This window comes from Thalassophryne amazonica, chromosome 5 (genome assembly GCF_902500255.1).
Source record: "Thalassophryne amazonica chromosome 5, fThaAma1.1, whole genome shotgun sequence".
Lineage (NCBI taxonomy): Eukaryota > Metazoa > Chordata > Actinopteri > Batrachoidiformes > Batrachoididae > Thalassophryne > Thalassophryne amazonica.
Genome location: NC_047107.1, coordinates 74,164,417 through 74,190,734, shown reverse-complemented (window position 1 = coordinate 74,190,734; position 26,318 = coordinate 74,164,417). Strand labels below are relative to the sequence as shown.

The window sequence follows — 26,318 nt, the reverse complement described above, 5'->3', positions numbered from 1 at the left end:
TGTAGAGTAGATGGGTGACAGCTGTCAAGAGATAATGAGTGACAGCTGTCACCCCCGGCTGTGTCCGTGGCGGCAGCGCCCTCTCGTGCCTGAAGCCTGCACTTCAGGCAGGGCGCCCACTGGTGGTGGGCCAGCAGTACCTCCTCTTCTGGCGGCCCACACAACACAGTTTCATCATTCACACCCCTAGAGTATCTTGGTGGCTTCCCTGGCTAGTGTCTTTCTTGCACGGACACTCAGATTTTGAGAACCATCTACTCCAGACAGATTTTCCATACACGTATTGCCACCCTTGAAAAATGTAAGCTCCCTATTTTATAAACGCCGCCCGTGGATCCCTACAGGCAACATGCTAATATTTTTTTAGTCCTTTTCCATAAAAGTTAAGACTACACTACAAATATCTTGATAATGATAGTTATTAAAAGTTTTGTTAATCATTGATAAGGTGTACTTGCGGTTTCATAAAACAGCCTTAAAATTACTATATGACTTATCAGGGTTTTTTTGGGGGGGCGGGGGGGGGGGGGGGGGGGGGGTTGGCAGTGTCCAGTAAAAATAGCTCATGTCACAGGCCCAGTTTTTTCTTGTCCAACAGTAGCCTGCATGCATACAAGCCTCCCACATACTTTGAAGAGCCAAGTCATTTCAAACATTTCATATTTAACAGGAACAAAACACTGAATTTTAAATCCATATTTCTGCCACAGTAGCATGTTAGAGGTAACGTGAAACTACAGAATGAAGCTGAGCTTGAGTCACGCTGCTTCATGCTGTGATCTCATTGTGTTAACTGAAACAGGCATAGGGAGTCACACGCTTTGTTGTAGCTGCATTTTAACTGTGCGTAACGAGCTGTTCATGACAGCGAGAGTGTCCAGTGTTTAAAAAAGATATACAAATGATCTGTAAAGTTTTCTGCTTTATGAAGCGGATGCAGATGTTTCTGAAAATGCCTCTCGGCCAGATTAATCGCTGAAAAAAGTGCACTTCAAGCAGCACATACAAACGGGTGAACTGAGACACGCCACTCTTTATTAACACAAAAATAGCAGAGCCTGGAGCGTTTTTCTCTCTCTCTTTCTCTCTCTCGTTCTCTCTCGCTCTCTCGCGACATCTGTCTCCCTGCCTGGCTGCTGGGACTCTGGGTAGACCTTTCCAGGTTGCTTTCTGCTGTCTCCAGCGCATTGCTTTCACATCTCAAATGGTGTGGTATGTTTAACTCTCCCGCCTCAGTACAGACGTTAATAGAAAGTTGTTGGTTGGACAGTTGACTGTAGTAGCACGTGTCGCTGGCACCGTGCCACAGCTGTGCATCACCTGTTGTCACCTCACAGACGGTGCTGAGCCACGCCCCCTACACAGGAGCCTAGCGAGTACCAAACACTAATCATGCTAGTGATTTGGTGAGTTTGGTGACAGGAGTGCTGCAGATTGCAGAAACTGGTTCACCAGCTGCTAATACTTTGTATTTTCTTAACTCAGATCTCATACATTTAGAAGAAGACCTCACTGTGACCATATACATAGCACCGGCCGTATCACCTTTGTTAGTCTTTTCTGGTACTTTGACAAATGTTTAAATTTTTGCAAAATCACTTGTGACACATGTCAGAGTTAAAAGCGCATTTCTTCATTGTGCGTATTATCCATAAGGCCTTGTTCCTCGTGACACTGCATCTGTCTTGATTTATTGGAGTGAGATTTCTGCCTGCTGCCCTGACAGTGTGTTTGGGTCTAATGAGCTCAGATACCTGACAGGCTTTGCCTCCATATTACCAGAGCTTATCCTGTCAGTCCCTACTGAGAGAACCAAAAGGAGCACAGCGCCAGTGCCTAGCCTGTCAGTTTTTTGTTTTGTTTTTTGCATTGTGTGAATAAATAAGATTGAGGTCACTAAAATTATAATTTTTTTTAACTGTGCTGCACAGTGTGCACATCTACATAATTTCTTGCACATCACACCTGTCTTTTCTCAAGTGATATTCATTTAAGCTGTCTCTCATAAACTTATTATACCGACACATTGCATTTTAAATACCTTCAGCAGACATCCTTGACAGTTAAATGCCAGAATGAAATGCTTGGAAGAAAAAAATGTCATGCTGTTATCCATGCCTGCCTATACAGAATGGATATATTAACAAGGTTTTGCAAAGATTATGTTCACAAAATAATAAATGTATCAATTTTATGTCTCATGCTATTCTTTATTCCTCCCCCCCAAGTGTGATGTGTGATATTTAAAAATGGGGTGTCAAAATCCAACCCCTTCATTTGCATTTGACACCTGGGTAATAGATCCACTAGGGCATTGAGTGTTGGGGTGAAATGAAGTTGGGACCTTGTGTTCCCTATGATCGCTACAGTAACCATGAAGGCCCAACAAGAATCCTGAACTCAAGACAGTGAAACAAGAAGTCTTCAACGGCAGATAAAGAGATGATTGTGTATGTGTGTGTGTGTATATATATATATATATATATATATATATATATATATATGTATGTATATATATATATATATATATGTATGTATTAGTGGTGGGCATAGATTATTTTTTTAATCTAGATTAGTCTCACTGAAGTCTTGAAATTAATCTAGATTAATCTAGATTAAAATGGCTCATTCAGAATATGCGTGCTACCTAAGTAATGACTGTCACCCAGAAGAAAGAGTGGACTTCTTCCAGAAACTGTCTGTGGCCGGGACGGAGCTGGCAGTGCTGAGCCCCTCACACCGGGCAGAGAGAGGCAGCAGCCAGCCACCGCGTAGAGCGGTCAGCGGACGAAACTGTGTTTAAAAAAACAAACAAACAAACAAACACACTGCTTTGCTTTAAATGGACAGTAAGCTATTTTAGATGATCAGCGTGGACCGCCTTTTTCCTAAAAGGCTTTATTTCCCTGTTTGTTGTGTTGGAAAGCTGTAGCTTTTGTGCTAATTTGATTAGCGCTTGGTCTACTTCTTCTTCTGTTTGTTTTTCTGGGGACATTACAGCACCACACACAGGCCTGGCATATGTACTACAACGTTAAACGAAGCTTCGAGGCACAGACCCAGCTCCCAGCCCAACTTTGAGAATAGATCAACGGCGATATTTTTTATATCGCCCGATAAGAGTCTCACATTATCGCAGCACGTTAACGCCGATAAAGGCCCACCACCAATATATATATATATATATATATATATATATATACACTCAACAAAAATATAAACGCAACACTTTTGGTTTTGCTCCCATTTTGTATGAGATGAACTCAAAGATCTAAAACTTTTTCCACATACACAATATCACCATTTCCCTCAAATATTGTTCACAAACCAGTCTAAATCTGTGATAGTGAGCACTTCTCCTTTGCTGAGATAATCCATCCCACCTCACAGGTGTGCCATACCAAGATGCTGATTAGACACCATGATTAGTGCACAGGTGTGCCTTAGACTGTCCACAATAAAAGGCCACTCTGAAAGGTGCAGTTTTATCACACAGCACAATGCCACAGATGTCGCAAGATTTGAGGGAGCGTGCAATTGGCATGCTGGCAGCAGGAATGTTAACCAGAGCTGTTGCTCGTGTATTGAATGTTCATTTCTCTACCATAAGCCATCTCCAAAGGCGTTTCAGAGAATTTGGCAGTACATCCAACCAGCCTCACAACTGCAGACCACGTGTAACCACACCAGCCCAGGACCTCCACATCCAGCATGTTCACCTCCAAGATCGTCTGAGACCAGTCACTCGGACAGCTGCTGAAACCATCGGTTTGCATAACCAAAGAATTTCTGCACAAACTGTCAGAAACCGTCTCAGGGAAACTCATCTGCATGCTCGTCATCCTCATCGGGGTCTCGACCTGACTCCAGTTCGTCGTTGTAACCGACTTGAGTGGGCAAATGCTCACATTCGCTGGCGTTTGGCATGTTGGAGAGGTGTTCTCTTCACGGATGAATCCTGGTTCACACTGTCCAGGGCAGATGGCAGACAGCGTGTGTGGCGTCGTGTGGGTGAGCGGTTTTCTGATATCAGTGTTGTGGATCGAGTGGCCCATGGTGGCGGTGGGGTTATGGTATGGGCAGGCGTCTGTTATAGACGAAGAACACAGGTGCATTTTATTGATGGCATTTTGAATGCACAGAGATACCGTGACGAGATCCTGAGGCCCATTGTTGTGCCATACATCCAAGAACATCACCTCATGTTGCAGCAGGATAATGCACTGCCCCATGTTGCAAAGATCTGTACACAATTCTTGGAAGCTGAAAATGTCCCAGTTCTTGCATGGCCGGCATACTCACCGGACATGTCACCCATTGAGCATGTTTGGGATGCTCTGGACCGGCGTATACAACAACGTGTACCAGTTCCTGCCAATATCCAGCAACTTCGCACAGCCATTGAAGAGGAGTGGACCAACATTCCACAGGCCACAATTGACAACATGATCAACTCTATGCGAAGGAGATGTGTTGCACTGCATGAGGCAAATGGTGGTCACACCAGATACTGACTGGTATCCCCCCCCAATAAAACAAAACTGCACCTTTCAGAGTGGCCTTTTATTGTGGACAGTCTAAGGCACACCTGTGCACTAATCATGGTGTCTAATCAGCATCTTGATATGGCACACCTGTGAGGTGGGATGGATTATCTCAGCAAAGGAGAAGTGCTCACTATCACAGATTTAGACTGGTTTGTGAACAATATTTGAGGGAAATGGTGATATTGTGTATGAGGAAAAAGTTTTAGATCTTTGAGTTCATCTCATACAAAATGGGAGCAAAACCAAAAGTGTTGCATTTATATTTTTGTTGAGTGTGTGTATATATATATATATATACACACACACACAATATACCTTACATCTTATGCCGCGTTCACACTGGGCGCGACCAGACGCCACAAATTCGCATCGGTCGAGTGGCGACAGACGCGCCACCATCGCCCGGTGTGTCGATCTGCTTTCGCTGCCCCAGTGCGTCATCAAATAGGACGAGCTTCCATTCCCCTCGCCGGCTCCTGTTGTCAGTCAAGTTAACATGACGGACCTTGATCACACGGAGCGAGTTGTTGTGGAAAGCTGACAAACATCATGAGATGTTCCCAATTCAGGGAGTATCATTATTTGCTGCAGGAGCCGCATCTGGATGACGGCCGCTTTCAGCAGTCCTTCTGCCTCTGCAGGACCCAGTTTGAGGACCTCCTGTCCCGTTCATGCGCGCACATGTAAACAATTAAAAAAAAAAAAACTCTGCTGCCCCTGCTGTGGGGCTGCTGCTCGCTCTTCCCCCAAACTCTGTCATAATTGTGTTTATAAACCAGTCACCATTTGTTTCATTATACGTCTGTGTAGTTAATAAATAAAATAATCTTCACGTACAGTTCGCGCGCACGTGAAAGAAAGAACAAACTCCGCTCCCCCTGCTGCAGTGCTGATGCTCGCTTTTCCCCCAAACTCTGTCATAATTGTGAAATAAAGGACAAAAGGGACATAAGTCGTGCTCACAGGCTGGCTACCAGAGACAGGACATGTTCACATCCAACTCAGTCAAACTCCAGACATCTCCACGCCTGATTGGTCATCGCAACGCGACAAGACGAAAAAGTTCAGATTTTTCAACTTGAGGAGGGCAACACGATGTGACGCGGCGCAATATCGCACCACAAATGCGCCAATCGCTTAAAATCGCTTCACTCGCTTCACTTCATTCACGTCCGTCGCGTTGCGTGGCTTGGCGCCACAATGCGTCTTTCCACAGGGATTACATGGAAACTTGTCGCTGCTGTCACTCCAGTCGCACCTGGTGTGAACGCGGCTTTAGAATCATGATTCTTTGTTATTGTTTTTTTTTCTGGTGTTCCTTGTGCTCACGCACATCTATCCATATTGGCCCCAGGCATGTCCATTTTGTGGCTTGGTGACCATTTTGATTTGTTACTCCTCTTTTCAAAAACCTTTTATTGCTCAAACGCCATAAGTGTGACTGCAATGAATCTTCTCACATATCTTGCATATGTGCATATCACATGCCGTATACCAACACAGTGCAGAGTAGCTACCTAAACTCTGTGAGTGAGATAGATTATCTTGTCAGTAGCTTTACATGCTCATTGAGCACAACTTTGGATGCTGTAGCTCCTCTGAAAAAGAGAGCCTTAAATCAGAAGTGCCTGACTCCGTGGTTTAACCCACAAACTCGCAGCTTAAAGCAGATAACCCGTAAGATGGAGAGGAAATGGCATGTCACTAATTTAGAAGATCTTCATTTAGCCTGGAAAAAGAGTCTGTTGCTCCATAAAAAAGCCCTCCGTAAAGCTAGGACATCTTACTATTCATCACTAATTGAAGAAAATAAGAACAACCCCAGGTTTCTTTTCAGCACTGTAGCCAGGCTGACAGAGTCAGAGCACTATTGAGCCGAGTATTCCTTTAACTTTAACTAGTAATGACTAGTAATGACTTTTTTTGACTAGTAATGACTTTCTTTGCAAATAAAACTTTAACTATTAGAGAAAAAATTATTCATAACCATCCCAAAGACATATCTTTATGTTCAACTGCTTTCAGTAATGCTGGTATTTGGTTAGACTCTTTCTCTCCGATTGTTCTGTCTGAGTTACTGTCATTAGTCACTTCCTCCAAACCATCAACATGTCTACTAGACCCCATTCCTACCAGGCTGCTCAAGGAAGCGCTACCATTAATTAATACTTCGATCTTAAATATGCTCAATCTATCTTTATTAGTTGGCTATGTACCACAGGCTTTTAAGGTGGCAGTAATTAAACCATTACTTAAAAAGCCATCACTTGACCCAGCTATCTTAACTAATTATAGGCCAATCTGCAACCTTCCTTTTCTCTCAAAAATTCTTGAAAGGGTAGTTGTAAAACAGCTAACTGATCATCTGCAGAGGAATGGTCTATTTGAAGAGTTTCAGTCAGGTTTCAGAATTCATCATAGTACAGAAACAGCATTAGTGAAGGTTACAAATGATCTTCTTATGGCCTCAGACAGTGGACTCATCTCTGTGCTCATCCTGTTAGACCTCAGTGCAGCTTTTGATACTGTTGACCATAAAATTTTATTACAGAGATTAGAGCATGCCATAGGTATTAAAGGCACTGCGCTGCAGTGGTTTGAATCATATTTATCTAATAGATTACAATTTGTTCATGTAAATGGGAGTCTTCTTCACGGACGAAGGTTAATTATGGAGTTCCACAAGGTTCTGTGCTAGGATCGATTTTATTCACTTTATACATGCTTCCCTTAGGCAGTATTATTAGAAAGCATTGCTTAAATTTTAATTGTTACGCAGATGATACCCAGCTTTATCTATCCATGAAGCCAGAGGACACACACAAATTAGTTAAACTGCAGGATTGTCTTTCAGACATAAAGACATGGATGAGCTCTAATTTCCTGCATTTAAATTCAGATAAAACTGAAGTTATTGTACTTGGACCCACAAACCTTAGAAACATGGTGTCTAACCAGATCCTTACTCTGGATGGCATTACCCTGACCTCCAGTAATACTGTGAGAAATCTTGGAGTCATTTTTGATCAGGATATGTCCTTCAATGCGCATATTAAGGAAATATGTAGGACTGCTTTTTTGCATTTGCGCAATATCTCTAAAATTAGAAAGGTCTTGTCTCAGAGTGATGCTGAAAAGTGCATTTATTTCTTCTAGGCTGGACTATTGTAATTCATTATTATCAGGTTGTCCTAAAAGTTCCCTGAAAAGCCTTCAGTTAATTCAAAATGCTGCAGCTAGAGTACTGACGGGGACTAGAAGGAGAGAGCATATTTCACCCATATTGGCTTCTCTTCATTGGCTCCCTGTTAATTCCAGAATAGAATTTAAAATTCTTCTTAGACTGCAGGCTTACTAGTAGTTCCTAGTGTTTGTAAGAGTAGAATGGGAGGCAGAGCCTTCAGCTTTCATGTTCCTCTCCTGTGGAACCAGCTCCCAATTCAGATCAGGGAGACAGACACCCTCTCTACTTTTAAGATTAGGCTTAAAACTTTCCTTTTTGCTAAAGCTTATAGTTAGGGCTGGATCAGGTGACCCTGAACCATCCCTTAGTTATGCTGCTATAGACTTAGACTGCTGGGGGGGTTTCCCATGATGCACCCAGTGTTTCTTTTTATTCACCTCTTTTTGCTCTGTATGCACCACTCTGCTTTTAATCATTGGTGACTGATCTCTGCTCTCTTCCACAGCATATCTTTTTCCTGATTCTCTCCCCTCAGCCCCAACCAGTCCCAGCAGAAGACTGCCCCACCCTGAGCCTGGTTCTGCTGGAGGTTTGTTCCTGTTAAAAGGGAGTTTTCCTTCCCACTGTCGCCAAGTGCTTGCTCATAGGGGGTCGTTTTGACCGTTGGGGTTTTTCTGTAATTATTGTATGGCTTTTGCCTTACAATATAAAGCGCCTTGGGGCGACTGTTTGTTGTAATTTGGCGCTATATAAATACAATTGATTTGATTTGATCTTCCCCAAGGCACCCACTACTCATGGAAAAAAGTGTGCACTTTCAAACCACATGTTGGTGCTGTAATAACCACATTTATTTACCTTTTGGCTCATTACTCCTGAACCATAACACAAAGAATAAAACATTTTGGACATATAAATTCTTTTGAGTACCCTTCAGTTAACAATACTGGCCACGCCCACTTTTGCCTGGAACATTTCCCGCTATTTTGAATAGTTGTGTAAAAGTGGGGTTTTCCCGCTACTCCTCCCACAATTGTTGTTCAGTCTTCATAAAATTTGGCACATACCATGTCTGGACCAAGCCGCGCAAGTGTTAGCACATGGACCTTTGATCTTTCTTTTTATTGTGCTGCTATTGGCTGCCAAAGATGAGTGGGTGTGGCCTAATTCACTAAATGTGGTTTAGCTAATGAAGGAATTATTCTTTTGAAGTCAAACTTGGGGGATATGATCAGTTTGGCATTCTACAAAAATTGATATGTTATGTGACCTTATGGGGGCAGTAAAAGCACTACAGTAGACTTTTGGCAATAACAACTGAACCCTACATCTTAGAATTGTGGTTCTTGGCCATTTTGCTTTATCCCTATACTCTTCACTAATACCTGTTTTCATCAGACATTGTAAGTGTGATGGGAATTAAACTTGTCACATAGCTTCCCCAAGGCACACTACTCGTGATTTTTTTAAAATGCACAGATAGGTTCATCTGGGGGTCAGGGGGAGATTTGCCACAGCCAAATTGCCTCTACTGGTGGTTGGCTCTCACTGCGGTATTGTATCACTTCCTGTTCCGGAGCACAGCGGTGTTTTTCTGTATCTGTTAGCTGTTTAATCTGCGCAGTTAGATTGATCTAGTTATCTAGATTACGATTTGTTTCCCAGTGTAATCTTTACGTGCCTTAACTAAAGCACTCCTTCTGCTGAATCACCTCTAAATTATTTACACATTATTCACTTTGCGTGTTTTTAGGAATCCGCTAGCTTAGCGTAGCTACTAGCTCTTAGCCGATTTAGCATGGCGGCTTCTCCTGTCTCTCCCGCACTTTTCTGCTCTGGGTGTGAAATGTTTAGTTATTCCTCGGCCTCCTTTAGCAGTAATGGTACTTGTAATAAGTGTAGCTTATTCGTAGCTTTGGAGGCCAGGCTGGGCGAATTGGAGACTCGGCTCCGCACCGTGGAAAATTCTACAGCTAGCCAGGCCCCTGTAGTCGGTGCGGACCAAGGTAGCTTAGTTGCCGTTAGTTCCCCCCTGGCAGATCCCGAGCAGCCGGGAAAGCAGGCTGACTGGGTGACTGTGAGGAGGAAGCGTAGCCCTAAACAGAAGCCCCGTGTACACCGCCAACCCGTTCACATTTCTAACCGTTTTTCCCCACTCGACGACACACCCGCCGAGGATCAAACTCTGGTTATTGGCGACTCTGTTTTGAGAAATGTGAAGTTAGCGACACCAGCAACCATAGTCAATTGTCTTCCGGGGGCCAGAGCAGGCGACATTGAAGGAAATTTGAAACTGCTGGCTAAGGCTAAGCGTAAATTTGGTAAGATTGTAATTCACGTCGGCAGTAATGACACCCGGTTACGCCAATCGGAGGTCACTAAAATTAACATTAAATCGGTGTGTAACTTTGCAAAAACAATGTCGGACTCCGTAGTTTTCTCTGGGCCCCTCCCCAATCAGACCGGGAGTGACATGTTTAGCCGCATGTTCTCCTTGAATTGCTGGCTGTCTGAGTGGTGTCCAAAAAATGAGGTGGGCTTCATAGATAATTGGCAAAGCTTCTGGGGAAAACCTGGTCTTGTTAGGAGAGACGGCATCCATCCCACTTTGGATGGAGCAGCTCTCATTTCTAGAAATCTGGCCAATTTTCTTAAATCCTCCAAACCGTGACTATCCAGGGTTGGGACCAGGAAGCAGAGTTGTAGTCTTACACACCTCTCTGCAGCTTCTCTCCCCCTGCCATCCCCTCATTACCCCATCCCCGTAGAGACGGTGCCTGCTCCCAGACTACCAATAACCAGCAAAAATCTATTTAAGCATAAAAATTCAAAAAGAAAAAATAATATAGCACCTTCAACTGCACCACAGACTAAAACAGTTAAATGTGGTCTATTAAACATTAGGTCTCTCTCTTCTAAGTCCCTGTTGGTAAATGATATAATAATTGATCAACATATTGATTTATTCTGCCTAACAGAAACCTGGTTACAGCAGGATGAATATGTTAGTTTAAATGAGTCAACACCCCCGAGTCACACTAACTGTCAGAATGCTCGTAGCACGGGCCGGGGCGGTGGATTAGCAGCAATCTTCCATTCCACCTTATTAATTAATCAAAAACCCAGACAGAGCTTTAATTCATTTGAAAGCTTGTCTCTTAGTCTTGTCCATCCAAATTGGAAGTCCCAAAAACCAGTTTTATTTGTTATTATCTATCGTCCACCTGGTCGTTACTGTGAGTTTCTCTGTGAATTTTCAGACCTTTTGTCTGACTTAGTGCTTAGCTCAGATAAGATAATTATAGTGGGCGATTTTAACATCCACACAGATGCTGAGAATGACAGCCTCAACACTGCATTTAATCTATTATTAGACTCTATTGGCTTTGCTCAAAAAGTAAATGAGTCCACCCACCACTTTAATCATATCTTAGATCTTGTTCTGACTTATGGTATGGAAATAGAAGACTTAACAGTATTCCCTGAAAACTCCCTTCTGGCTGATCATTTCTTAATAACATTTACATTTACTCTGATGGACTACCCAGCAGTAGGGAATAAGTTTCATTACACTAGAAGTCTTTCAGAAAGCGCTGTAACTAGGTTTAAGGATATGATTCCTTCTTTATGTTCTCTAATGCCATATAACAACACAGTGCAGAGTAGCTACCTAAACTCTGTAAGGGAGATAGAGTATCTCGTCAATAGTTTTACATCCTCATTGAAGACAACTTTGGATGCTGTAGCTCCTCTGAAAAAGAGAGCTTTAAATCAGAAGTGTCTGACTCCGTGGTATAACTCTCAAACTCGTAGCTTAAAGCAGATAACCCGTAAGTTGGAGAGGAAATGGCGTCTCACTAATTTAGAAGATCTTCACTTAGCCTGGAAAAAGAGTCTGTTGCTCTATAAAAAAGCCCTCCGTAAAGCTAGGACATCTTTCTACTCATCACTAATTGAAGAAAATAAGAACAACCCCAGGTTTCTTTTCAGCACTGTAGCCAGGCTGACAAAGAGTCAGAGCTCTATTGAGCTGAGTATTCCATTAACTTTAACTAGTAATGACTTCATGACTTTCTTTGCTAACAAAATTTTAACTATTAGAGAAAAAATTACTCATAACCATCCCAAAGACGTATCGTTATCTTTGGCTGCTTTCAGTGATGCCGGTATTTGGTTAGACTCTTTCTCTCCGATTGTTCTGTCTGAGTTATTTTCATTAGTTACTTCATCCAAACCATCAACATGTTTATTAGACCCCATTCCTACCAGGCTGCTCAAGGAAACCCTACCATTATTTAATGCTTCGATCTTAAATATGATCAATCTATCTTTGTTAGTTGGCTATGTACCACAGGCTTTTAAGGTGGCAGTAATTAAACCATTACTTAAAAAGCCATCACTTGACCCAGCTATCTTAGCTAATTATAGGCCAATCTCCAACCTTCCTTTTCTCTCAAAATTCTTGAAAGGGTAGTTGTAAAACAGCTAACTGATCATCTGCAGAGGAATGGTCTATTTGAAGAGTTTCAGTCAGGTTTTAGAATTCATCATAGTACAGAAACAGCATTAGTGAAGGTTACAAATGATCTTCTTATGGCCTCGGACAGTGGACTCATCTCTGTGCTTGTTCTGTTAGACCTCAGTGCTGCTTTTGATACTGTTGACCATAAAATTTTATTACAGAGATTAGAGCATGCCATAGGTATTAAAGGCACTGCGCTGCGGTGGTTTGAATCATATTTGTCTACTAGATTACAATTTGTTCATGTAAATGGGGAATCTTCTTCACAGACTAAAGTTAATTATGGAGTTCCACAAGGTTCTGTGCTAGGACCAATTTTATTCACTTTATATATGCTTCCCTTAGGCAGTATTATTAGACGGTATTGCTTAAATTTTCATTGTTACGCAGATGATACCCAGCTTTATCTATCCATGAAGCCAGAGGACACACACCAATTAGCTAAACTGCAGGATTGTCTTACAGACATAAAGACATGGATGACCTCTAATTTCCTGCTTTTAAACTCAGATAAAACTGAAGTTATTGTACTTGGCCCCACAAATCTTAGAAACATGGTGTCTAACCAGATCCTTACTCTGGATGGCATTACCCTGACCTCTAGTAATACTGTGAGAAATGTTGGAGTCATTTTGATCAGGATATGTCATTCAAAGCGCATATTAAACAAATATGTAGGACTGCTTTTTTGCATTTACGCAATATCTCTAAAATCAGAAAGGTCTTGTCTCAGAGTGATGCTGAAAAACTAATTCATGCATTTATTTCCTCTAGGCTGGACTATTGTAATTCATTATTATCAGGTTGTCCTAAAAGTTCCCTAAAAAGCCTTCAGTTAATTCAAAATGCTGCAGCTAGAGTACTGACGGGGACTAGAAGGAGAGAGCATATCTCACCCATATTGGCCTCTCTTCATTGGCTTCCTGTTAATTCTAGAATAGAATTTAAAATTCTTCTTCTTACTTATAAGGTTTTGAATAATCAGGTCCCATCTTATCTTAGGGACCTCGTAGTACCATATCACCCCAATAGAGCGCTTCGCTCTCAGACTGCAGGCTTACTTGTAGTTCCTAGGGTTTGTAAGAGTAGAATGGGAGGCAGAGCCTTCAGCTTTCAGGCTCCTCTCCTGTGGAACCAGCTCCCAATTCAGATCAGGGAGACAGACACCCTCTCTACTTTTAAGATTAGGCTTAAAACTTTCCTTTTTGCTAAAGCTTATAGTTAGGGCTGGATCAGGTAACCCTGAACCATCCCTTAGTTATGCTGCTATAGACGTAGACTGCTGGGGGGTTCCCATGATGCACTGTTTCTTTCTCTTTTTGCTCTGTATGCACCACTCTGCATTTAATCATTAGTGATCGATCTCTGCTCCCCTCCACAGCATGTCTTTTTCCTGGTTCTCTCCCTCAGCCCCAACCAGTCCCAGCAGAAGACTGCCCCTCCCTGAGCCTGGTTCTGCTGGAGGTTTCTTCCTGTTAAAAGGGAGTTTTTCCTTCCCACTGTAGCCAAGTGCTTGCTCACAGGGGGTCGTTTTGACCGTTGGGGTTTTACATCATTATTGTATGGCCTTGCCTTACAATATAAAGCGCCTTGGGGCAACTGTTTGTTGTGATTTGGCGCTATATAAAAAAAATTGATTGATTGATTGATTACTACCACCTTGTCAAAATGCTTGAACTGGGCTTGGACCCCTGTCAATTGTCACTTGCAGCTATGTTTTAATTTTGACCTTGATACAACCTTTGGAGTTTGGTCATGCACACTTTTCTAGGTGAAATTGTAATATCTTATATCATCCAGGTGAGCTACAGTGACTGTGGCACTGTAGCTCACCTGAGCTACAGCTGACCCTGAACCATCTCTTAGTTATGCTGCTATAGACTTAGACTGCTGGGGGGTTCCCATGATGCACTGAGTGTTTCTTTCTCTTTTTGCTCTGTATGCACCACTCTGCATTTAATCATTAGTGATTGATCTCTGCTGTCTTCCACAGCATGTCTTTTTCCTGATTCTCTCCCCTCAGCCCCAACCAGTCCCAGCAGAAGACTGCCCCTCCCTGAGCCTGGTTCTGCTGGAGGTTTCTTCCTGTTAAAAGGGAGTTTTTCCTTCCCACTGTCGCCAAGTGCTTGCTCACAGGGGGTCGTTTTGACCGTTGGGGTTTTTCTGTAATTATTGTATGGCTTTTGCCTTACAATATAAAGCGCCTTGGGGCAACTGTTTGTTGTGATTTGGCACTATATAAATAAAATTGATTTGATTTGATTTTTATTGGTTTGTGGTGCAGTAACTTTCTGCTGCCTCACAATAGAACTGCACCAACACTATCTGACCTAATTTTAAAGGTATAGTAGCTCTTTTCTGAAGCTTTTTTTTGGGGGGTATATTACTTGAAGTCCTCTTTAGAAAATATCAGTGGCATAGTAGGATGATAGCAACCTGATCGCAACCAATTACTTATGTAAATGCTTTGACATGAAAAAGAAAAAAATAAACATTACATGTGGAAGCTGCAGGGCTGTTAAAAGCTTATCCAACCATCTTGTATAGGCTGCATCAAATCACTGCCCTGTTGGCCTGTCAGTCAGACTCTTCTTGCCCAGTGCGTACCAGAGAATTTCATGCACCCATCACGTCAGACCAGAGTCTATGTCATAGTTCTCCTCAAGGTGGCCAGGGATCTTTTTGCAGACTACTCCAACTGAGGATTTTCCTGTCTGTAGTCGGTGGTATTAATGCTTTACCTTGCTGCCAAAACCCAATAAACAAAACAGAAGAAGAAGGAAAAATAGTTGCATTAGTAGCAAATGCGAACTCAATGCAGAGGAAATATCAGCAACAAATGTTTGTCGCAGAGGAAAAAGGAGTTTTTGAAAAAGCTACCATCAGAAAAAGGGACAGATTAAACATCTGTGTTGCTTTTCAACAACGGCTCTGGCCGGCAGCTCCACAGCGCCTTGACCTCACCACGTCTGAGGTGGGCTGTCGACCTGGATGGCCTTTGGGGCGAAGGTGGCTGCTGCTGCTCTCCCCACCGATTCACCATCTGCTCAGAGTAAATCTCTGATGTTGTATACATAAAATTACTCAGACTGAAAAGGTTTTTGCTGCTTTTTCTTCCCAGTTCATGGATGTTGTATTTAAAGAGGTAATACTAGCTCTGTTCCCTGAGGACATTCTCCAAGAATTTGTAATTAACATTGATTTACTTTGTTGATGTTATGATTCAGAAACAGTCTGTTGTGTAGTTTTTTGAAAGACAAATGTTGTTTCCCATTATTTCTACAAGTACATAGCTTTCACCTTCCTCAGGCCTGAAGAACATGAACCATTTACAGTAGTTGATCTCATGTTAATATCTCGAGGGACATCTTCTGTCATCTGTGTGCTACTCAGAGTTTTATTTGTGCACTTCAAGTGCAGATTATTTGTGTGCATATATTTAGATTTACTTCTGCCTGTGTACACAAACATCGAGCCGTAGTGTGTTTAATCACCAGTGAAAATATTCCCAAATTAGAGACACAAACTCCCAATGCTATTTTTAGCCATGCCAGCATAGTTTGGCTGTCAGCAGCACTACCAGGTATGCTGCTTTTCTGGGCTTCACACCGATAATTGGCCATTATTTGCCATCACTGGGTGACACTTCTGTGTCACTTACAGATAATGCTGTCGTCCTACTGTGCTACTGATGTTTCTTTTATGTACCAGGGTTTCTTTTTCTGCCTTTGCCTTCAGGTTAAAACAGTCGTTTTTCACCGCTGCACTGTTTACTGTTATAGGTGGCACATTATTTTCCACCATGCTGTCTTTTTTTTAATTTCAGTTTCTTTTGAAAGCAGCATATTAAACAGTTTTTTGAAACTGACCAGATTGAAAGTGAGAGTGCAGAGTTACCTTGTGGTTGACCTGTGGTGTGTCCAGGGTGTGCCCCATCTGTCACCGCTTTTCTTTTAACAGGACAAGTGGAAGTAGCTGGATGAAAGGAGGATCAGCAAGCATAGTTCTTGGCGTGATGATCAGACGTCTGTGTGATTCTGGATAGATAGGATAGTTCTTTCACCTGACCTAAAGCAGCAGACACCGCTGCACACATATTTGTATTGTACAACTGATGCACCCACCTTCTTTAAAGGACATGTTGCATGTTATTTAACGTCCCAGTTATCAACACAACATCAAAGTATTCATGATTGTAAGTCTGTCCATGCACATGCAGCAATAATTAGTGGTCACTGATGTATTTTATTGCTAATTATCTCTCTTGCTCGGTGAGTCAGCAGGTGCATTTCCAGAAAACGTCTTACTCTGCATTTCTCGGCATATGACATACAGTAGTGTTCAGAATAATAGTAGTGCTATGTAACTAAAAAGATTAATCCAGGTTTTGAGTATATTTCCTATTGTTACATGGGAAACAAGGTACCAATAGATTCAGTAGATTCTCACAAATCCAACAAGACCAAGCATTCATGATATGCACACTCTTAAGGCTATGAAATTGGGCTATTAGTAAAAAAAACAAAAAAAAAAACAGCATAAAAGGGGTGTTCACAATAATAGTAGTGTGGCATTCAGTCTGTGAGTTTGTCAATTTTGTGGAACAAACAGGTGTGAATCAGTTGTCCCCTATTTAAGGATGAAGCCAGCACCTGTTGAACATGCTTTTCTCTTTGACAGCCTGAGGAAAATGGGACCATCAAGACATTGTTCAGAAGAACAGCGTAGTTTGATTAAAAAGTTGATTGGAGAGGGGAAAAATTATACGCAGGTGCAAAAAATTATAGGTTGTTCATCTACAATGATCTCCAATGCTGTAAAATGGACAAAAAAACAGATATGTGGAAGAAAACGGAAAACAACCATCAAAATGGATAGAAGAATAACCAGAATGGCAAAGGCTCACCCATTGATCAGCTCCAGGATGATCAAAGACAGTCTGGAGTTACCTGTAAGTGCTGTGACAGTTAGAAGACACCCGTGTGAAGCTAATTTATTTGCAAGAATCCCCCGCAAAGTCCCTCTGTTAAATAAAAGACATGTGCAGAAGAGGTTACAATTTGCCAAAGAATACATCAACTGGCCTAAAGAGAAATGGAGGAATATTTTGTGGACTGATGAGAGTAAAATTGTTCTTTTTGGGTCCAAGGGCCACAGACGACCCCCAAACTCTGAATTCAATCCACAGTTCACAGCGAAGACAGTGAAGCATGGTGATGCAAGCATCATGATATGGGCATGTTTCTCCTACTATGGTGTTGGGCCTATATATCACATACCAGGTATCATGGATCAGTTTGGATATGTCAAAATACTTGAAGAGGTCATGTTGCCTTATGCTGAAGAGGACAGGCCCTTGAAATGGGTGTTTCAACAAGAAAATGACCCCAAGCACACTAGTAAATGAGCAAAATCTTGGCTCCAAACCAACAAAATTAATGCCTCGCAGATGTGAAGAAATCATGAAAAACTGTGGTTATACAACTAAATACTAGTTTAGTGATTCACAGGATTGCTAAAAAAGCAGTTTGAACATAATAGTTTTGAGTTTGTAGCGTCAACAGCAGATGCTACTATTATTGTGAACACCCCCTTTTCTACTTTATTTTACTAATAGCCCAATTTCATAGCATTAAGAGTGTGCATATCATGAATGCTTGGTCTTGTTGGATTTGTGAGAATCGACTGAATCTACTGGTACCTTGTTTCCCATGTAACAATAAGAAATATACTCAAAACCTGGATTAATCTTTTTAGTCACATAGCACTACTATTATTCTGAACACTACTGTACATTTTAGCAAACGCAGAATCATCTCGATGGCTGACAGACAAAGTGAAACAAACACCGCTACGTCCGATAACGAAGCTTCTGAGCTTTCATTTGAAAATGATGGCTCGTATTTACATACGATGTACAGAGAGGAGACAACACACTTCACCCCAAAACTCTTAATTTTTTTCAGAGTCTGACGGATTTTAGATCCTAACGTATTTTTATGCAGCTGTCTGTGTCGCAGGATGCTCTTTCACAGTGTTGTTTTTACAGGCTGCCTGAATATGCAGATGTATTTCTTACATTGGGAAAAGTCAGAAAGCTTTATATTCAGGAGATAATGGACTTTCTATCTAATGTGCCAGAATGGTGAGAGAACTGGGTGAGGAGCTGATCGCAGAGCTGCCGTGGGAGCATGCCAAAATACCGGAGATGATCGGAGAGAGTCACTTTTGTAAGTGGCTGGGAGAGTCCAGCAGCCATGGCTCATGGTCAGTGGGCTGAACACGCCTGTCCACACCAACTGGGATTATCCTTTTTCATCTTCTTCTTCTAAATCAGGACCACAATGAAAAAAACGTCTCATGCTGGTGGCCGTGGTCAGCCACTGCACACAGAGGTCGGATTAAACACAGTGGAACCATGGAAGGACAGCATGGATCTGGACATGGTTCTCTGGCTGGCGATTGTGCGCCATTCGTGTGTGTTGGTGCCAGACGGGACCTCTTTGATGGTACAAACCTGGGCATTATTCTGCGGCTGGCAATTGCACATGATCCGTGCGTGATGACTTCTTTGATGGTGTGGACTTTACATATTAAATCTTGGAAATCATTCTACAAGTGGATCAGTGGCCTGTTCAGTTTTTCCTTTTGTATTTTGTTCTCAGTGGAGCCGGTAGGCTTCGTTCATTTCATTTTACTTTGAGAGAGTCTCTTTGATTTTGGATCTTGATGTGTGTGGAGTCTGAGTTCTGTACCGGAGCTGCACGCTGTTGTAACCCCATTATAGCTACAGCCATAAATGTGCATGCGGAACTCTCCACTGTTTTTCTGGCTGCCTAATCACACAGATGTATTCCTTAAATTTTTCACAGTTATATCGATGACATCTTCATCCACCATCCTTAACACCGGGTCCCCTCAGGGATGTGTCCTGAGCCCCCTGCTGTTTATGACTGCTTGGCCAAATATCCCACCTGTCATATTGTCACATTTGCAGACGATATGGCCGTGGTAAGACTAATCTCCCACAATGATGAGCCAGACTACCGGTGTCACAGACCAAAAGGTCCCCGCTAAAAATGTGTACCCCCTGCCATCACTGTGCATGCATCATTTCAGAGCATCAACAGCGATTCACCAATTGTCACCTCATTTCTGCTTAAAACTGACTTTACAATGATATGAGGACTTCAGGAGGAGTAACCACTCCTCCCCCCCACACACACACACACACATATCACAGGCACAGCTGTACAGGTGGTCAACAGTTTCAAGTACCTGGGTCTGCACATTACTAACATCCTCACCTGGTAAAACAGGGGTAGGCAACCTGTTCCAGAAAGAGCCATGAGGGTGCAGGTTTTCTTTGCAGCCACTGACTCCACCAGGTGATTTTACTGATTAATATCACTTTGAGCAGATGGAATCAGTTAATCAGTGAAATCACCTGATGGAGTCAGTGGCTGCAAAGAAAACCTGCACCCTCATGGCTCTTTCTGGAACAGGTTGCCTACCCCTGTGGTAAAACAACACAGCTCATTTTCTGAAAAAGGCCCAGCATCCCCTTTACTTTCCGAGGAAGCTGAAATATGCTAGACTTGCCCCCCTGCTCGTGTCTCCTTCTACACATGTGGTGGAGAGCGTCCTGACCCAGTCCATCACCGTGTGGTACGGTCACTGCTCTGCAGTGAACAGGAAGGCTCTGCAGCGCGTGGTGAAAGCTACACAGAAGATCATCGGCGTAACCTTCCTTCTGTCAGTGACATTTACTATATCAGCCACTGCAGGAGCAGGGCCTCCAGTATTATGAAGGACCCCTGTCACCCCGTCCATGGACTGTGTGTGTTCCTCTGCCCTCAGGGAAAAGGCCACGCAGCATCAAGGCCAGAACCTCCCGTCTGCGGTCGAGCTTCTTTCCGCAAGCTATCAGACTGATGAACAAGACGTCAAACATCTAATACAACACTGCTAAACAGGACTGAGTGCAGTATGGTCACAATTCACTTTTTGCAGTTCACCACACTGGCTCTTCTGTTTAACTTACTTTAGATTTAACTTTTTAAGTTATGTTAACTTATTATATCTTTGATTTGCATATATTTTGCATACATGTTGGAATGACAATAAATGGACCTTGACCTATAAACGTGCACAAAGCTGAGCCTCTAGCAGAGACTGTTTTTAATGAGCTGCGTTCATGATGTGCACTATGATGGTGCATGTTCATGTGCACTGCACCAAGTCTTCTCACAGTGGAGAGCAGTTGCTGCTTTTTCCGTGACTGCATCTAAATGAACAGTTATCACTTATAAGCGAGTCATCATAACACGACATCAAACTTATGTAAACTTTGCCGTTAATCTGCAGCTCCATTCTTCATATTAGCGGCTACTTTGATTCAACAGCATGCTGAGACGTTTCCTCAAATCTATGTAAACGCTGTCAGAAACACTCCAGAAAATAGCTGTTTGTTGTGAATGGTGTATACTTTGAGACCAGTAACGGAAGTGCACAAAGTAATCCCAGTGTATCATCGGACTGTCACTATTAGCCTAAGTCTAAATTGTTATGATTTCTCTGCGTCATGTCCTTTAAATTGCAAGTCCACTTGTGTTCATTAGGTGTGGTTAACCGCAATGCCCCTGCATGTGTGATAGTGGAGCACACTTACATTACAGACCGATAAAAACCAGGTCTAAAGTCCAGTGGACGTTTTTTTTTTTTTTTTTCTTCTCCCTGCTACTTCCACGGTGCAATCTTGAGATTCATGGGTTCATGTTGTGTGTACAATACCCTGGAACTGATTTCAAAGCAAAAATCAATAATGAGAGTTTACAAAGAAAGAATTGGAGATTGGGGGGAGACGTAACTTTAGTTACTGTAGATTAGATGCATTAGGTGCATTATGTATGAGTATTCAGTGAAGATATTCTGCAATACTGAGAAAGAAGTTTCACACATAGCTGCGGATGTGCTGAGTAGTGTCATCTACGGTTGGGTATCAAGAACCGGTTCTTTTCGGGTATCGTTAAGAAATGATTTGATCCACCAATATCAATAGTCTTTTTGCTTAACGAATCCCTTATCGGTCCTTCAGAGCGGCCGTTGTTTTTGAGGGTGTTTGTCGGGAAAATGCTCATTTGCAGCGGTTCTGTAATCAACCGCTTCTGCAGCACGACTCCACTTTGAAGCGTCAACCAATGAAGCAGTGCTTCGATCCGCTAGCTCGTTGGTTCTTTGTTTTATTTCGATTTATCTTAATTTTTCCCCGCTAAAACAAAAAAGAGCATATATCTGTGAGTAATATTTACCTTTTTATGTTAATCCGACCTGTTATGGCCTTCTGAAACAGTTGATAGATGTATTTTATAACTTAAAAACAGGACTAATGCTAACGCGTTTTCAGTGTTAAAGTTAACATTAGCTGTTTGCATCTCAGCACGTTTGTGTGCATTTGTTTTCTGTATAATAATTAATGGCTCAGTGTTTGTTGTCGTAAAATAATCAAATGTATTAAGAATTGTAATATTTTTTAAATTTATTTTTATTTATATATTAATATTCAATTCAATTCAAATTTATTTATATAGCACATTTAAAACACAGCTGCAGCTGACCAAAGTGCTTCACAATAATAGCAATACAAAAGTGTAAAATATTAACAAAGGAAAAGAATAATAATAAATAAATATGTAAATTTAAAAATCTAAAAATACAGAGCAAAATAGCAGAACAAAGCATACACCACTTAGCCAGTGTTGAAAGCCAGGGAGAAGAGATGAGTTTTCAGTCTGGACTTAAACTGTCCCACAGACTCTGAGGACCTGACAGTCAGTGGAAGATCATTCCAGAGTCGTGGTGCTGCCACAGAAAAGGCTCTATCACCTCTGGATTTAAGCCTGGCTTTAGGAACAGCCAGGAGAAGCTGGTCAGCTGACCTCAGAGCCCTACGTGGAGTGTACGACTGCAAGAGCTCACTCAGATACATTGGGCCTATACAGTGCAGACACTTAAAAACAATCAGCAAAACTTTATATTTAACATGAAAGCCGACAGGCAGCCAGTGTAAGGTGCAGAGCACAGGGGTGATGTGCTCATGTTTCTTTGTTTTAGTCAAAAGGCGGGCTGCAGCATTCTGTACACTCTGCAGGCGCTGTAGGGAGTGCTGGTCCAGCCCAACGTAGAGAGCATTACAATAATCCAGACGTGATGTTATAAATGCATGGATAGCTCTTTCAAAATCAACTTGAGTAAAATAAGATTTAATCTTGGAAAGAGTCCTCAGCTGAAAAAAGCTGGCCCTGATGACAGAGCTGATGTGCTTATCAAATCTGAACAATGGGTCAACTATCACTCCTAGATATTTTACAAAAGGGCAGCAAAAAAGTGCACAGAGGACCAATAACACTGTCTTGTCCTTGTAGAGGGTTGCTTTGCCCAAACACTAAAATCTCATTTTTATTTTTATTAAGATTCAGAAAATTAGCTCTCATCCAGACTTGTACATCATTCAGACAGTCCTGTAGTATTTTTACAGCAATAATAATAATAGCAACAACAACAGCAACTCTTCAGAAGTGGCAAGTCCACTTCTTAACCCCTCTCAAAGCCATTATAATATGTTAATCGTGAGTCACTTTTGTGTGGATAAAAGTCACTAACTGGGGCTCTTGTCTTGTTGCAGTCAAAAAATTTGAATCGTTCTCCGTTCCGTTGGCACAGCTCCAAACAGTCCAGTCAGAATTAATAACTTCAAAGCGAATTGTCGCTTTAAATAAAATGACACCTCTTTCCAAACGCTGTAATACAGACAATAAAGTACAATCAACTAAAACCTTTTTTCCTCCCAAAATGAGACGTCCTGCATTCTTTATGAATGACATCCTGACGTGCAGCACAGCCAGCTGCAAGAGCTCAGCTCAGAGGTATGGAAAGACATTCATGGCAATAATGTCTGAAAGGAAATGCTTTTGACAAAAACTACAGATTTTGTTTATTTCTATTTATGTTCAGAGATCAAGGATCCACCATGTAGAGTTTATTTATGTCCAGAGTTTAAGGATTCAGTGACCAATTTCATATTTATTTACTTTAAGACTCAATAAAATGTTGTTGACATAGAAAACCTGTAAAGCCTACTTTTAGTACACAGAAAATTCACAAGAGGTATCAGTAAGGGAATTTGTAAGGAATCGAATCAATAAGCGGAATCGATAATGGTATCAATATCGACAAAATCCTATCAATACCCATCCCTAGGCTCATCGCAGTTCAGAGAAGTAAGACGTTTTCTGGCAAGGACACTTTGTTTGCATAGAATTGTGTCCTCGCCAGACAACATCTTACCTTTGAGTTTCCCCAAAGGTTTCCTGGCAAGGACACAGTTTGCACAGGATCTTGTCCTTGCCAGAAAACCTTTGTGTGTCTTAAAGGGAATGTCAGGGAACACTGATGTCTGTTTCACATTATGCCAGCTCTGATTACATTAGTAGGTCCCACCCCTTTGTGAACAGCCACCTACTTTGTGCTCACAATTCCTGATGCAAAAAATAAAAATGCAGTGTTAGATGGCTTAAATACATTTGCATTATGCAATCTATGGCACACTAGCCTTCACTGAGGACCAGCATCGGCTCTCTTCAGGGCTGTGTGCTGAGCCCCCTGCTCTACACCCTCTACACCCATGACTGCATCCCCACCCACCCGAGCAACACCATCATTAAGTTTACGGACGACACCACGATGGTGGGGCTCATCTCAAAAGTAGATGAGACTGCCTACAGGGTGGAGGTGGAGCATCTGTCTGTCTGGTGTACGGATAATAATCTTACCCTGAACACCTCCAAGTCAAAGGAGCTTATCGTTGACTTTAGGAAGTGTAAACCAGACATTCAGCCCATCACCATCAATGGGGATAGGGTGGAGATGGTGCAAGACTTCAGGTTCCTGGGCACCTACATCAGCGAGGATCTGATGTGGACTATTAACTCCACAGCGATCCTGAAGTAGGCGCAGCAGAGACTCTACTTCCTGAGGCCTCTCAGGAAGAATAATTTGAGATCTGAGCTTCTGCTGTCCTTCTATCGCTGCTCTGTGGAGTCTGTGCTCATTAACACCGCCTAGAGACTGATTGGCTGCACTCTCCCATCTCTGGAGGAGATTCACCATACCCGCTGTCTCAGGAGAGCCCGCAGCATTGTCAGGGGCTCCTCACACCCCGGTCACTATCTATTTGAACTCTTACCTTCTGGGAGGCGTTTTAGAACAATAAGGAGTAAAACAAACAGATTGAAAAACAGCTTCTTTCCAAGAGCTGTTGTTGCCCTGAACGCCTCAACCCTACTGTAATAGTCTTTTTATAACTTCACATTTTTTATGTCTTTTTATAACTTTTATATGCATTATGCATTATTTGTTGCACTGTTTTTTTCTCAGAGCTGCTTTTGAATTTTGTTGAGCCCTTGAGGAACAATGACAAAGAATTCTGATTCTGATTCTTCTGATTCTGACCATGGATTGTCCAGATACTGCTCATGCTGTCTTTCTTGCTTATTCCAGCTGTTGGTAAAGACAGATTTACATGTTGTTGCTTGCCATCTTTAATTAATGAGGTTCTTGGACTGTGTTTGTAAACCCTGAAACCACACATCACTCAGTTCAAGCCGGTCTAAAAATACCATAGTTACCACTTCCTCTTATCACCTGCTCCTGCTGTACTTTCATCTCTCTACAAACACCCCATTATTTATTTCTCTCTGTCCCTCTTTTCCTGTCCTGTTTCCTTACACCAGGCTGTGTTTGATGTGGATAAGACAAAAGGCCTTACTCTGATAGAAATATGGGAGGGGCTAACTCCTGAGGATATCAAGGCATGTACAGGTGCTGATTTTCAGGTGAGTAGGGAACATTTGATATTGTGTTCTGACCTACAGAATGGAAACCTGCCACCATTTCTAATTGCTGCTGTTGGGGTTCTCTCTTTTGTGCTTTCTTATAGGTTTCTCCCAACCTGCGATCCATGCAGCAGATCTAGGAGGAGTTTGCATTAAATGCGAATCTGTGGAGTTTTTGATTTGACTTTTTTGCCATTTGGTTTCAGTGTGAAGTACAGATAGTGATTTAATAACCTGGAAATGGACAGTTAAGAAAATCTAAAGAATACACACAGTTCACTTCTCTGGTAATAACACAAATAAAAAAATGATTACTAGCCAAGTAATTACTAATATTAATTGAACAGATTTTGTACCAAATATTCATTGACCATTTTATTTTTTTTTTATTATTATTATTATTATTTTAGTGGACTGACCTGATGACCATGTATTTCCAAAGAACAACAACAAAAAAAACTCTAAAGTATTCCAAAAACAGATACAAGTTGAGAGATAAATGCTGATTATTAATGACTCTTGAAATCAAATTTATTTGGAATTGTGTGTTCCTATAATTTATATGTGTTCACTAGGTCAAGTCTTCCCTGTGTTAGCAAAACTGTAGTTTGTATATTATACATTTAACAGACAAAGCAATCCATTAATTTCAGTTGTAAGACGGCTGCTGTTATTTGGACAAGTAGTGAGACATTAAAAGGCCTGCCTGAAATGTGTAATTACATGAAGCCTTAACATTTCTCACTCAGTGTTTTCTGTGCCCTTGCCTTTATGAAATGCAATGAAGTAGTAGAACAAGCAGCATTGTGTTGGCTATGACCTGTGAAATTGTGTCATCTTGATCTCAAAATTTTCCAGATTAAAAATGAAGTCTTGAAATAACCATTCTTGGCTTGTGTGATGGGATCTTCAGCTCATGACAAGAGCAGTGGCTTTTACCGCGACAGTTTAGAGCTCCTTGAACTGTACACTGGGATGATGGACCTGCTTTGACTTTCTTTATGTGATTTTCCCCACTCGAATAGAGAGGCTGTGCTGTTACCTGCGGGCTATTACTGAACCACAGGATTCAGCCAGTGGGCTTGTGAGTACAAGAAGATCAACAAGGCTAGATCATCAGGCGGCAAAATAAAAGAAAGTGACAGGGGCAGTTGCCATCAGCTGTTGATGCT

At 41.9% G+C, this 26,318-nt stretch overlaps 1 protein-coding gene across 1 annotated transcript in view; it reads left to right on the top strand.

Annotated features, from left to right (window-relative positions):
* Positions 1–26,029, top strand: part of oxct1a (3-oxoacid CoA transferase 1a) — a 239,173-nt gene extending 213,144 nt beyond the window's left edge. Inside the window, exons 16-17 of the mRNA XM_034170540.1 lie at positions 25,045–25,146; positions 25,251–26,029. Of these exons, the coding sequence (XP_034026431.1) occupies positions 25,045–25,146; positions 25,251–25,286 (138 nt within the window). The 3' untranslated portion in view covers positions 25,287–26,029. The remainder of the gene's footprint in view (positions 1–25,044; positions 25,147–25,250) is intronic.
* The last annotated feature ends 289 nt before the right edge of the window (positions 26,030–26,318 follow it).